The sequence below is a fragment of the Pholis gunnellus genome (assembly GCF_910591455.1).
Source record: "Pholis gunnellus genome assembly, chromosome: 4".
Lineage (NCBI taxonomy): Eukaryota > Metazoa > Chordata > Actinopteri > Perciformes > Pholidae > Pholis > Pholis gunnellus.
In genome coordinates this window covers 6,234,424-6,244,825 of record NC_136530.1, presented here as the reverse complement: position 1 = coordinate 6,244,825, position 10,402 = coordinate 6,234,424, and the positions used below count along the sequence as shown (strand labels likewise).

At 41.1% G+C, this 10,402-nt stretch overlaps 1 protein-coding gene across 2 annotated transcripts; it reads left to right on the top strand.

Annotated features, from left to right (window-relative positions):
- Nucleotides 1-2,107: 2,107 nt before the first annotated feature.
- Nucleotides 2,108-9,595, top strand: npl (N-acetylneuraminate pyruvate lyase (dihydrodipicolinate synthase)). 2 transcript variants are annotated; one of them, XM_079157623.1, is made up of 12 exons: nucleotides 2,108-2,224; nucleotides 2,556-2,641; nucleotides 4,276-4,349; nucleotides 5,777-5,864; nucleotides 5,969-6,026; nucleotides 6,953-7,028; nucleotides 7,224-7,316; nucleotides 7,460-7,605; nucleotides 7,726-7,772; nucleotides 7,863-7,947; nucleotides 8,053-8,092; nucleotides 8,206-9,595. In XM_079157623.1, exons 2-12 carry the CDS (start codon nucleotides 2,571-2,573, stop codon nucleotides 8,349-8,351), a joined length of 924 nt encoding a protein of 307 aa, XP_079013749.1. In that variant the 5' UTR covers nucleotides 2,108-2,224; nucleotides 2,556-2,570; the 3' UTR covers nucleotides 8,352-9,595. The 2 variants fall into 2 exon arrangements, with proteins under 2 accessions (XP_079013749.1, XP_079013750.1); XM_079157624.1 differs by lacking the exons at nucleotides 2,108-2,224; nucleotides 2,556-2,641; nucleotides 4,276-4,349 and adding an exon at nucleotides 3,336-3,413.
- Nucleotides 9,596-10,402: the final 807 nt, after the last annotated feature.

The following is a 10,402-nucleotide window of genomic DNA, read 5'->3' as shown; positions in this document are numbered from 1 at the left end:
GAAACATTCAGAGTTAAAGATGGAACAAAAAAAAAACATGAAATCAGAGGATATTTATTTATGTATTCATTAAATATTAGATGTTGTCATTAAAGCTGTTTTGATAACCTGTTTTGATGACCTTCAAATCAGGGAGTAAAAAATATAAAATAAATACCCAATTGTACATCATATTTATTGTCGTTGTCATGGTAACGCCATTTGTCCCATTCGTGTTTACATCAATAGCTCATAGACTCACACTCAATCATCTCACATCTCATGACATTCATGGTTATAATGCTACATGGTGGACAATTGGTATTATGTGATTCTGTCATCGCCCTCTCTCTGGCCAATCACAGACATGCATTGTACGTTTGGTCAAGGTGCGAGCCTGTGATTGGTCGAGCAGATAGAGGTGAGGGGGGTTACCTGTTATGTGACCGGAGCTAGTAAATGTTTTTGGACCGGGACAGACGAAGAAGAGTTGTATAAAACTGAAAATAAAACGTCATGTTCACTTATGAGTTTGCTCGTTGTGGTGTACGTTAATAAACTAGTTCATGCAAGGACTTCACTCTGTCTCCGACTCGTAAGTGGAACATTACAATATTAAGATATCCTAACAGCAGGTGAAGGCAGCGCTAACGTTTTGTAAATGAAGGAACTACATGCAAACTTTAAAAACGGCTGAAAACACGGTGTTTGCATTGACATGTGAGCTGTACAGTGTTTATGTCTGAGTCACAACTACAGCAAGTCCGCGTTTCTCTATCTCGCCGTATTTTCGTTCGAGATGAAATGCGCCTCGCGTGGAAAGTAGACTAGAGCATGCGGAAGCAGCAGGGGGCGTTGAAAAAAAAAACTGTTTCAGCCGCTTTTCTAAATATCACTGGAGTTTCATACCAAACTGTAGTTTTACATTTTATTTGTTTTCTGATTCATCATATGGTTTAAATGTATGTTCATTGTAGGTCTGAGCAACAAAAGGACCACAAACTATTTTCTTCATTTATTACAAAGATTTGTCTTTTCATGATCTGATATTTAAATAACTTTTATTATGGATCCAATTAATGTCAGAGAGAGCTGGAGAGATGAAACACTTGTTACATCATTTATCATCATTTTCAATCAGTCACGTGAGGCTGATCATTCCTGAATGGCGGGTTTGATGAGTTATATAATTTAAGATAAACCATAATCATTTTCTGGGTTAATTAATAATGACGTGACAATCAGAATTTCTAAACCTTAACGCAAATAATTCATAAATATGACAAACGCATTCTGCGGTTGAAATCGATCCTGCGCTTATAAACAGAACACAGTTTGTTAAACAGGTAACAAACTACAGATAGAACACATACAGTGATGATAACTGTGTCTTTATTCGTTTTTAGTATTATTAGTTACTATTATTAAGTACAGTGATCATGTGTACAGAAACAAACTTCTTAAAAGTCTCTCCAGCTGTTAAAACCGACCGAGAGCTGATCCAGCGGCCACCGCCATCAGAAACAGACGTCGCTTCACGTGATGCAACAGAGGAAAGGACGTAGGCTATCTTAAATCATATTTCCTCAAATCCTCTCTCCTCGCATGGTTTCGCAAGTGAGAGAAACTGGTGTGAAATTAAGAGACTTGGGATGTACCCAAGAAGTCACAGAAACAGTTACTTCCTCTTAGATCCGATCTGTAGGCTACTTGTTTACAGACCTCGTTTTGATTTATTCATGTATGTTTGTAAATATATATTTATGTGGAAACTTGTGAAAAACTGATGCTCGTGTTGATATGTTTTCTATAAATAAGCTGTCTTACTATCAATCACACGATATGTTTTTAAAATTAAACCTTTGTTGCACAACATGAGACTAATATTACAATTGCACAGAAAATTTGGACAAAACGGGGTGAGTGTCAAATATAAGAGCCAATCAGCTCTTTGATCCGGCGACAGTCAGGCGTTTCCCATCATGCATATGGGTCATGCAGTTGGTGGAGCGGCGCCTGGCTCTAAAATCTGCGGCCGCTCGAGTCTGCGCAGGACTGGCTCATCTCAAACGAGCCTAATGACTACATTTCCCGTCACGCTCTGTGGCGTCACGTGACCATCCGTCACGTTATAGATGTACGAAGGTATCAACCGTTAAGATACAACTATCACCATTACCTACCGTTACTTACGACCCACAAATAGAATTGTCATCGCGCAGAACGGAAACACGCAAAGTTACAGGTACGTAATCTTCCCTGTAAATCTAACAACGGTTTTAATTACTTGCACACCGTGTTTCCTGTTTTTGCATGATGCAGTGTTTTTGTAAAATGTGATGTTTCACAACAAGTCGTGACGTTAAAAGTGAACACTGGGCTAACAGCTCTTTCCTTGTTATTTTCTTTCTTTTGTACCTCCACCTCTCACTTTCTTTTGTAACGCTGGAGTACACTTTCTCACTTTATTCTGTAACGTTAGCCTATCCCCTTTCCATTTATTTTGCACCTTATTCTGTCTTTGTTTCTTTCTTTCTACCCACCTATGACACATATCTGTTTGTTTGCATTGTCAGATTGCAAAATCAGCCATGGGTCCTTCTGCTGAAAAGAAGCTGACAGGCCTATTTGCAGCCACGTTTACTCCATTCACCACACAAGGGTAAGTCGCCTTTATGAACCACTTCTGCTTGTTTTACCGGTCTAGCTGGTATTATTAGCTGGTATTATTAGCGTGGATGTAGCCTCACATAGTTTTCTAAATGATCTCCGGCCACAATAAAACGCCTGAAAACTAATATCACGTGACTATTCACGTGCACTGGGCATGCGGGTGCCGATGAAAACAGGAAGTAGATTGGTTGCTTAAAAGAAATACGACTGAAGTAATCAAGCACTTAACGCTACACATACAGGTTTACTAGATTATGGGTCCATAAAGTGGGTAAACACATCTCACTCGTTTCATTGTGCCTGTTCTCACTCGTAGCTCTGCTGGTGGCTGAAGTATCTGTCCTACTGGAGAGCAATCAATGTTTTGTTCTTTTTATATGTTTATGTGTGGACTTCACAATAGTTGTGCAGAACAAAATAAGCATTAATAAGAAAGGGGAAAGTCCTCCGTTTTGTGTCCGTCCTCCTCAAAACCGTGACTTTAGACGTCCGCTCTGTAGGGCTGATAACGCCGCTGGTCACGTCGCTCGCTAATCGCTTCAATAACAGCTTCTTCCTCCGCAAACATGCAGACTTTAACTGGACAACCGCCGCTAGTTATAAATGTACGTTGGTACATAGAGGGTAATAAGAAACTGTACTTGGAGGGGCTTAGGACCCAGGGGAATGTAGGTGAAGGAAACCGGAAGAGATGGAAGACACGCCACACAAACAGCTGTTCATCGCTCGTTACGATCCTGTAGACCAGAGACTCTCAACTGGTGGGTCGTCGCGCACCCGTTTTCAGTGGGTCGCGGGACTTTGCCTTAAAGCAGCGGAGTTATTCACGCTCCTTTCCAGCATTTACGGCACTTGTTCAGCGGTGCAGGAAAAACACAGACCAATGCGTTGTAAATCTTGTCACGTGATGCACTTTAGCCAATCAAATAAGGGTATTCTGATACTTTCCTGACTCCAGTGAGATGTACCCACACCGTGAGACAGGGAGGAGAGACAATGAAAGAGATCATACCACAGAGCTTATGTGCAAGAAATGGTTTCCTTGCGTCTCTCCATGCATCCTTGGTGGGAGGGACTAAGACGCAAGGAAAGGACGCAAGTGAGGGAAACAGGGATGCAATTAAGAGACTCGGGATGTACCCCCAGTAGTCCATCGGTATCGTTTGTGATTTTACGGGAAAGGCTCACGTGATAGCGGCGTGACGAATCCGGAAAGGACACGGTCATGACTGCTAAGAACCAATAGAGTAGCGAACGCGGGTGTGGGCGTGATCGTTTCCAAACGTATGCGTTTACGGTGTCCACACGAAGAGGAAACCCCGGAGTTTTCAAACTTATCCGTCCTCTGGAGCGTTTCCAAACGTATCCATTTTCGGTGCTCCAAAACTCCGGCGTAGTGTGGACGCCCAGTCTGAACGTAGCACAACACATGCGTCTTCAAATGGAAACGTAGTAGTGAGTGATATGTGTTATGTTGGTGAGAAAGTGTTGTAGAGTTAAAAGTCAGGAATGAGGTGTGTGGACATAATTGAAAACTGTGGCACCCTCCTGTAGATCTGAGGCACTATTGCATGTTTTGTGTTTTTTGTGCAAAATATGTATGCCTACATTTTTCCAAAACAGTGAAGTCAACCTAGTAGAGATTGGACCTTATATTGACTACTTGAGAGAGAAGCAAGGTGTTAATAGCATATTTGGTAAGTTTAAAGGTGGATTCTTCCTTCTGATATCTGTCATTTTCTGTTTTCCAATCTTGAGTCATCCCCAAAATTGCCTTATCTTGTTGGTTTGTAAACTTGTCAATATGTTTGTCCTCTGTTCACCATGTTAACCCTAAAGTCCGGTAGCACCTTGGAGAACCAAAGTCGGTTAGTTGATAGTGTGGGACAGCAGCTCTACATTTAGACTGAAATGATCTGTGAAGTCATTTCACAAAACTTTCCAAAGCTTAGAAAAGAGCTTTAGTTTCATTTCTTTTTCAGAAGCTCGTGATAGTTTACATTTTGAATGCACTAGTTCCGACATTAAAAGGCAATTCTACCGCCTGTAACTATAATAGAACCACCAATTATTTCAACAATAATTCTAATTTCCTTTTAGCCACATAATCCATTTTCTATGTGATGTGTAAATACCAGAGAGCAGAGCTGTCATCCAAACATATTGCTTCATAGTGTGTGATCTACGTTATTATTTCGTCATCAGCCCTTTCTTGTGCAATTGTTCTTACGTTAAAAAAAGTGTCTACCTTTTTAATTCAACTACCTAATATTTAAATAGAATTATACCATTTTAAAAACGATGATCCCGATTTACATCGTAGCGTGATCCGATTTAAAGGGGCCTTGTGGAGGAACGTACACATGTGACTCACAAAAGCTCAGTGTATCCTTGAGGCCCGACAAACCGGTTGGATGAACAACGTTTATCTTCGTACGTTTGTTGTGCTCAATCTGTTCCACAATAGCCACTGTCCCTGGAACAGAGACACAGAGAGAAGTTAGATGAAGGCGACGATATCTAGTCTGAACCTTTTGATTAGCTTTGATCAAAGTAGAGCGGTGTTTCCTGTGTGTCAACCGTGTCTCTGATTACCGTTTCATTTCACACTTTACTCAAACCCAATGAATCATCTTAGTTCCCGCTAAGCTCCTCCTCTACCCAGCAGAGGATGTACGTGCTGATCATGCTCTTTCTCATCTCACTTGTCTGCGTCACCGCTCATTGCCCGTGGAATTGTTTTGTCCTCACACTAATCTCACACTCAGTCATCCTTGTGGTGGATCCCTCTATGAACAGGCCCCATCGGAGGTTTCTTCCACTTGTTTATTTTTGCAAAAAGATCTGGTAGTGCTACCTATGCTAACCGTGGCAATGTATGTAAGATAATCCTTTTTTTTGTCTATATACGGTGCAATTAGAAGTCTCTTGCTTTGTTTTCTTTCCTATCCTTTGTGGATTTAGTAGAACACACTACATTGTATTCTATTTCTTTGTGATTCAGTAAAGCTATAGATTCAGGCCAGCTTCTTCTCTTTATTTGACTTTCCTTCAAGATGTGTTTTTTTTTTTTGGTGATGTGGAACACGGTATCGAAATAAGACAAGACTGTGCTTGCTTTCAGTGAATGGAACCACCGGAGAGAGCATGTCTCTCACTGTTGCAGAGAGGAAGATCCTGGCTGAGGAGTGGTGTCAGAAAGCCAAGGGCAAGTAAGTCGTCACACGGGGCCTCTACCGGGGGATTCATTCCGTTTTGTCAAGTCTAATGCAACAGTAAATCGACAGATTGTGAAATGTCTTGCATGTGTCGACAGATTAGATCAGGTGATCGTGCACGTCGGCTGCCTGAGTCTTAAAGACGCCAAAGAACTGGTGAGTTGCTGCCTTTTAGTGACGTGAACATTAAACACGTGAGACACAAAGGGGACCAGGTGGTCGTGTTTCACAAAGAAAGATTCCCTGTCATTAACCAGGCTTACTGCAGTGAATCTGGCTTATTTTCAGGAAACTTATCCCCCAAGTCTAGCCTGGTCCCAGTCAGGCTGGTTAAAAAGGAAGAGCTTTAAGAGCCATCTCATTATGAGTTTAGTTTATTCATTTTAGCGGAAGAACATGTTAATTTTCCACTTTAAATGCCACGTTGACAATTCTACATTTTGGGTCCTTTGAGTTTTCCGGAGGTAGTGATCAGTCCTGGAGGTATTGATGATGAAGTCTTTGAATATATTTTGATGAAGCCTGCCTCGTCTGCTTAGTTCAGTCGGCGATGTCCCACATTTTTCAAGTCTTTCGACATCTAATTTCATTTAGTGTTTGCACGCCGAGACGGTAAGAGCGACGGAATAGAAAAGACTAGACGGCAAGTTATGTCAGACTGTTTCCTGGTTCTGAGCAGTTGCTTTTGTACGGATTGAACCAACAAGATGCAACAAGTTCTTTAGTTTAGGATTTTGTTTGTTCGAAACAGCCTTTTTATGCTAAGCTAACAGACTGCTAGCTGAAGCTTCATGTTTAACTTCTTCAAACAGCTTCTCGTCTAACTCTCTGCCAGAAAGTGTTGAACTATTCCTTTAAACCAGTTGCCAACTTGAATGAGAAAAAAACAAACTAAGCAACAGAATTTGTTGAGTTCATGACCCCGAGCCCCGAATTTTCCCAACAATGGGAACTAAACCGTAGATCAAAACACTTCAGTGATCGTATACTGTATAAACAAATGTAATATATCCACTATAGCAGTAGCTACAAATTGCCTTAGTTTTTGTTGCTCGTGCTCACAACGTTCATGTTCCCTCCAGGCAGGACATGCAGTGCAGATCGGGGCTCATGCCATTGCCGCCATGTCCCCGTTCTTCTTCAAGCCCAAAACTGCAGGTATGCACTGGTTTTAATGCGGGAGGAAGGATTTATTTCCACATTTTCAAATGAAAGTTCACACCCACTGAAAATCTGTGCGGCTGAACACCCACTTTCACATGTTATTCACATGTTATTCACATGTCAATACTGTGCTTGTTTCACACGTTCACGCTTGTTGTACACATTTCTTTCTCTGTCATTCTGCTTCAGACGCGCTGAGGTCGTTCCTCCAGGAAGTGGCTTCGGCTGCCCCAACTCTGCCTTTCTATTATTATCATATTCCATCTGTCACCGGTGTTAATAGTAAGTGCCACTGATGATTGATTTTGCAGCTGCATTTAGAAATGGAGAGGCTCTGCATCCCCGACCATGATTTAAAAAGCATGTTGTCTATAACTGATGGTATACTGAATGTGAGGCGGTCTTTCTTTTTGTCTTTTCTTCAGTGCCAGTGAGAGATGTGTTGGAAGGTATTGAAGAGCTCATTCCCACCTTCAGAGGTGTGAAGTTCAGCGGGACTGACCTGATGGACTTTGGCTACTGTGTCAATAACTATCCGCCTCACTGGTCCTTCCTCTACGGCACGGACGAGGTCAGCTCTTTCCCCATCTTCTATAGTTGCTTATCTTGCAAGAAGTTATTTACTACTCTGACCTCCACCACAGAGCCGGTTTAAAACAAAGTTTCTGTCTTTTTTTTTTTTTGTCCATAGCAACTGCTTGCAGGTTTGGCTATGGGGGCCGATGGAGCAGTTGGAAGGTCCGTGTGTGATCCTGCATAGTGCCTCATCTCTTTTCGTTCACTGTGGTTAATAAGTTATTTACATGCGTTTCATTTGTCTGCCCGCAGCACTTACAACTATGCAGGACGTCATTTCAACAAACTCATGTCTGCATTTAAGGACGGCGATGTTGTCCAAGCCAGGAAGATACAGGTACCGCCCATCTTGCTGCTGTTGCTCCCAACTTCACTTTGATATTTTTTTTGTTTTGTTTTTTTATTTTGTTTGCTGACATCTTTGTCTCATTTCCATGAGCAGTTCAAGATGCAAGAGCTCCTCTGTTACGCCATGAAACTTGGTGAGCGGGCGCCTGCGTCATGTTTTTCAGTCATATTATTCGATAAATGAATGCTCCTGTGCTATGGAAGTCTTTCTCCACCTTTTTTGAAACGTCCTTATTGTTATTGACAGGCTTCGACGTGGGAGTGAACAAGCAGCTGATGAGCGAGTTGTCAGGCTTGAGCCTCGGGCCCCCTCGACCCCCTGTGACGCCGTGTCCTTCCGCTCACGTTGGGCTCATCGTGAAGAAATACGGGCACATTTTTGCTGACTGTTGATATTTTTTTTGATTGTTAAAATCCATCATTAGCTCAACACGGCACATTTACACCTTGAATCAAACGTTACTGTTAAATGAGATGGTTTTTCACGAGTCCGTCCTTACCTTTTGATGGGGAAAAAATCTAATATGTTAACCAATATTTTAATCTGTTTTTATGATTTGTTCAATGTAAGAATAACTAACTCAGGGAAATGTGGCACTTTTTGTTTCTGCTACATGTAGGAAAACGGGGACTGTCACGTGACATTCATCGAAAAATGTAGAAATGATCACAGTGAACCATCCTCAAAAGATGTGAAACAAAAGAGTCAAAGCTTTACCAATTCATTGCTTTCGGGTTTGAGGTTCGTAGAATGTTTTGCCACCAGTGAAATGAAAGTTCAGCATTATTTTTCCACTTTGAAAAATGCAAAGGTTATGGAAAAATCCCAGGCGTTAAGCTCTCTCCATCAGAGGGACGATAATGGAGACAGAAGAAGCGTTAACATGAACGCTGTGTCATGAAAGAATAAACACTCCAGGAAAGGGAATGAAACATCTTGGTCATAAGAAGGGAGCATAGAACACAGATTCATGTTTTGAGTTAGAATTCACACTGTTTGTTGTTTGTTGTTGTTGAATTACTTATTAAAGGGCAATATACTGTATAATTTCTCTGGTTTGTATTATTATAATAATGAATCACTAATTTCTTACTAGTTAATGTTGATCTATGTGGTGGTCCAGATTAATGAATGTCTCTTTCTATTGTTCTGTTCCTGAGAAGTTTAAAAATCACAAAGCCAGATTATGTCGGAGGCCAGCACAAACAAGCGTGTGTGAGTGTGTTGTAATGGTAAAATATATTCTAGTATATTGGGATGTTTTGAAAGATGTTGTTCTACTGATGGGAAAGTACAGAGATACAGAAAAGAACACTGCAGTCCTACAGAGGTATTTAATCAGTTCATGAAACCCATGTCCTGTCTTCCAAGGTTGTTCACGTGCACACACGAGAAGAAGAAACAGGAAACCATTGTTTCCAACCTCTGTATGAACTGACTCCCAGTTGAACGCACCTGGAAAACTCCAGATAATGAGCAGAACAATACAACCCGTGTCCAAAAACCTATACTCCCTTTCTTATGATTTAACTAAAGGCGTGACTTCTTGTATGTATAAAATATGATGTGCCTTATACTTTTTTGGAAGTGGTCTGCACAGTTCAGCTGAGATATGTGTCTGTGTGTCCGCTCTCCTGCTTGCAAGCAATAAATTGACTCTTACTACTTTGAGCATTCATCAGACTCTGTTTATTTAACCAACTCTTATCCCGCATCTACATAGAAATATTCCGTGTGTGTGTGTGTGTGTGTGTGTGTGTGTGTGTGTGTGTGTGTGTGTGTGTGTGTGTGTGTGTGTGTGTGTGTGTGTGTGTGAGAGAGAGAGAGAGAGAGAGAGTCTCGTGGTCGTGGTGTCTAGTTAGCTGGAAATTCTGCACTGTATGACTTTTCTTTTTTTTCCTGCCCTTTAACTCTGTATTCACTAACATTTCCTTGAAAAACATAATAGTTTGATATTCTTTTAGCCCTGGAGTCACTGCAATTGCCTGTAGGTGTTTGATTATTTATATCGGCTGATAATTAAATTGAAAACCAGCTGTGGATTTTGTTTGTGGTTACATTTCTTTGCTTAACAGTTCAAGCTACTTTCAAGAAATCCTCTGAGAACAAGTAATATCCTGTTTGTACTTCTCCCATGAGTTATAGATTGCCATCAAATTCTGCCTATTGTAGACAAATAGAGATGATATGGGATGACACTTTGATGATCCCCATGAGGACAGTGGGCTGTTGGAGCAGGAACAAATAATAATAATCTGATAACTCTTGTGTTCAATATATTCTTGTTAGCCATGGAGCCTTCCTGTTCCACCTGTTTCACATTATTCAGTTTCCTTGAATATTCTTCTCTCCTCCTCAGCTCAATTCAGACACACTTCCTACATGTACACTATCCTGAAAGCCCACTTCTTCCCATAGAAGAAGGATTAAATCACGGACGTAT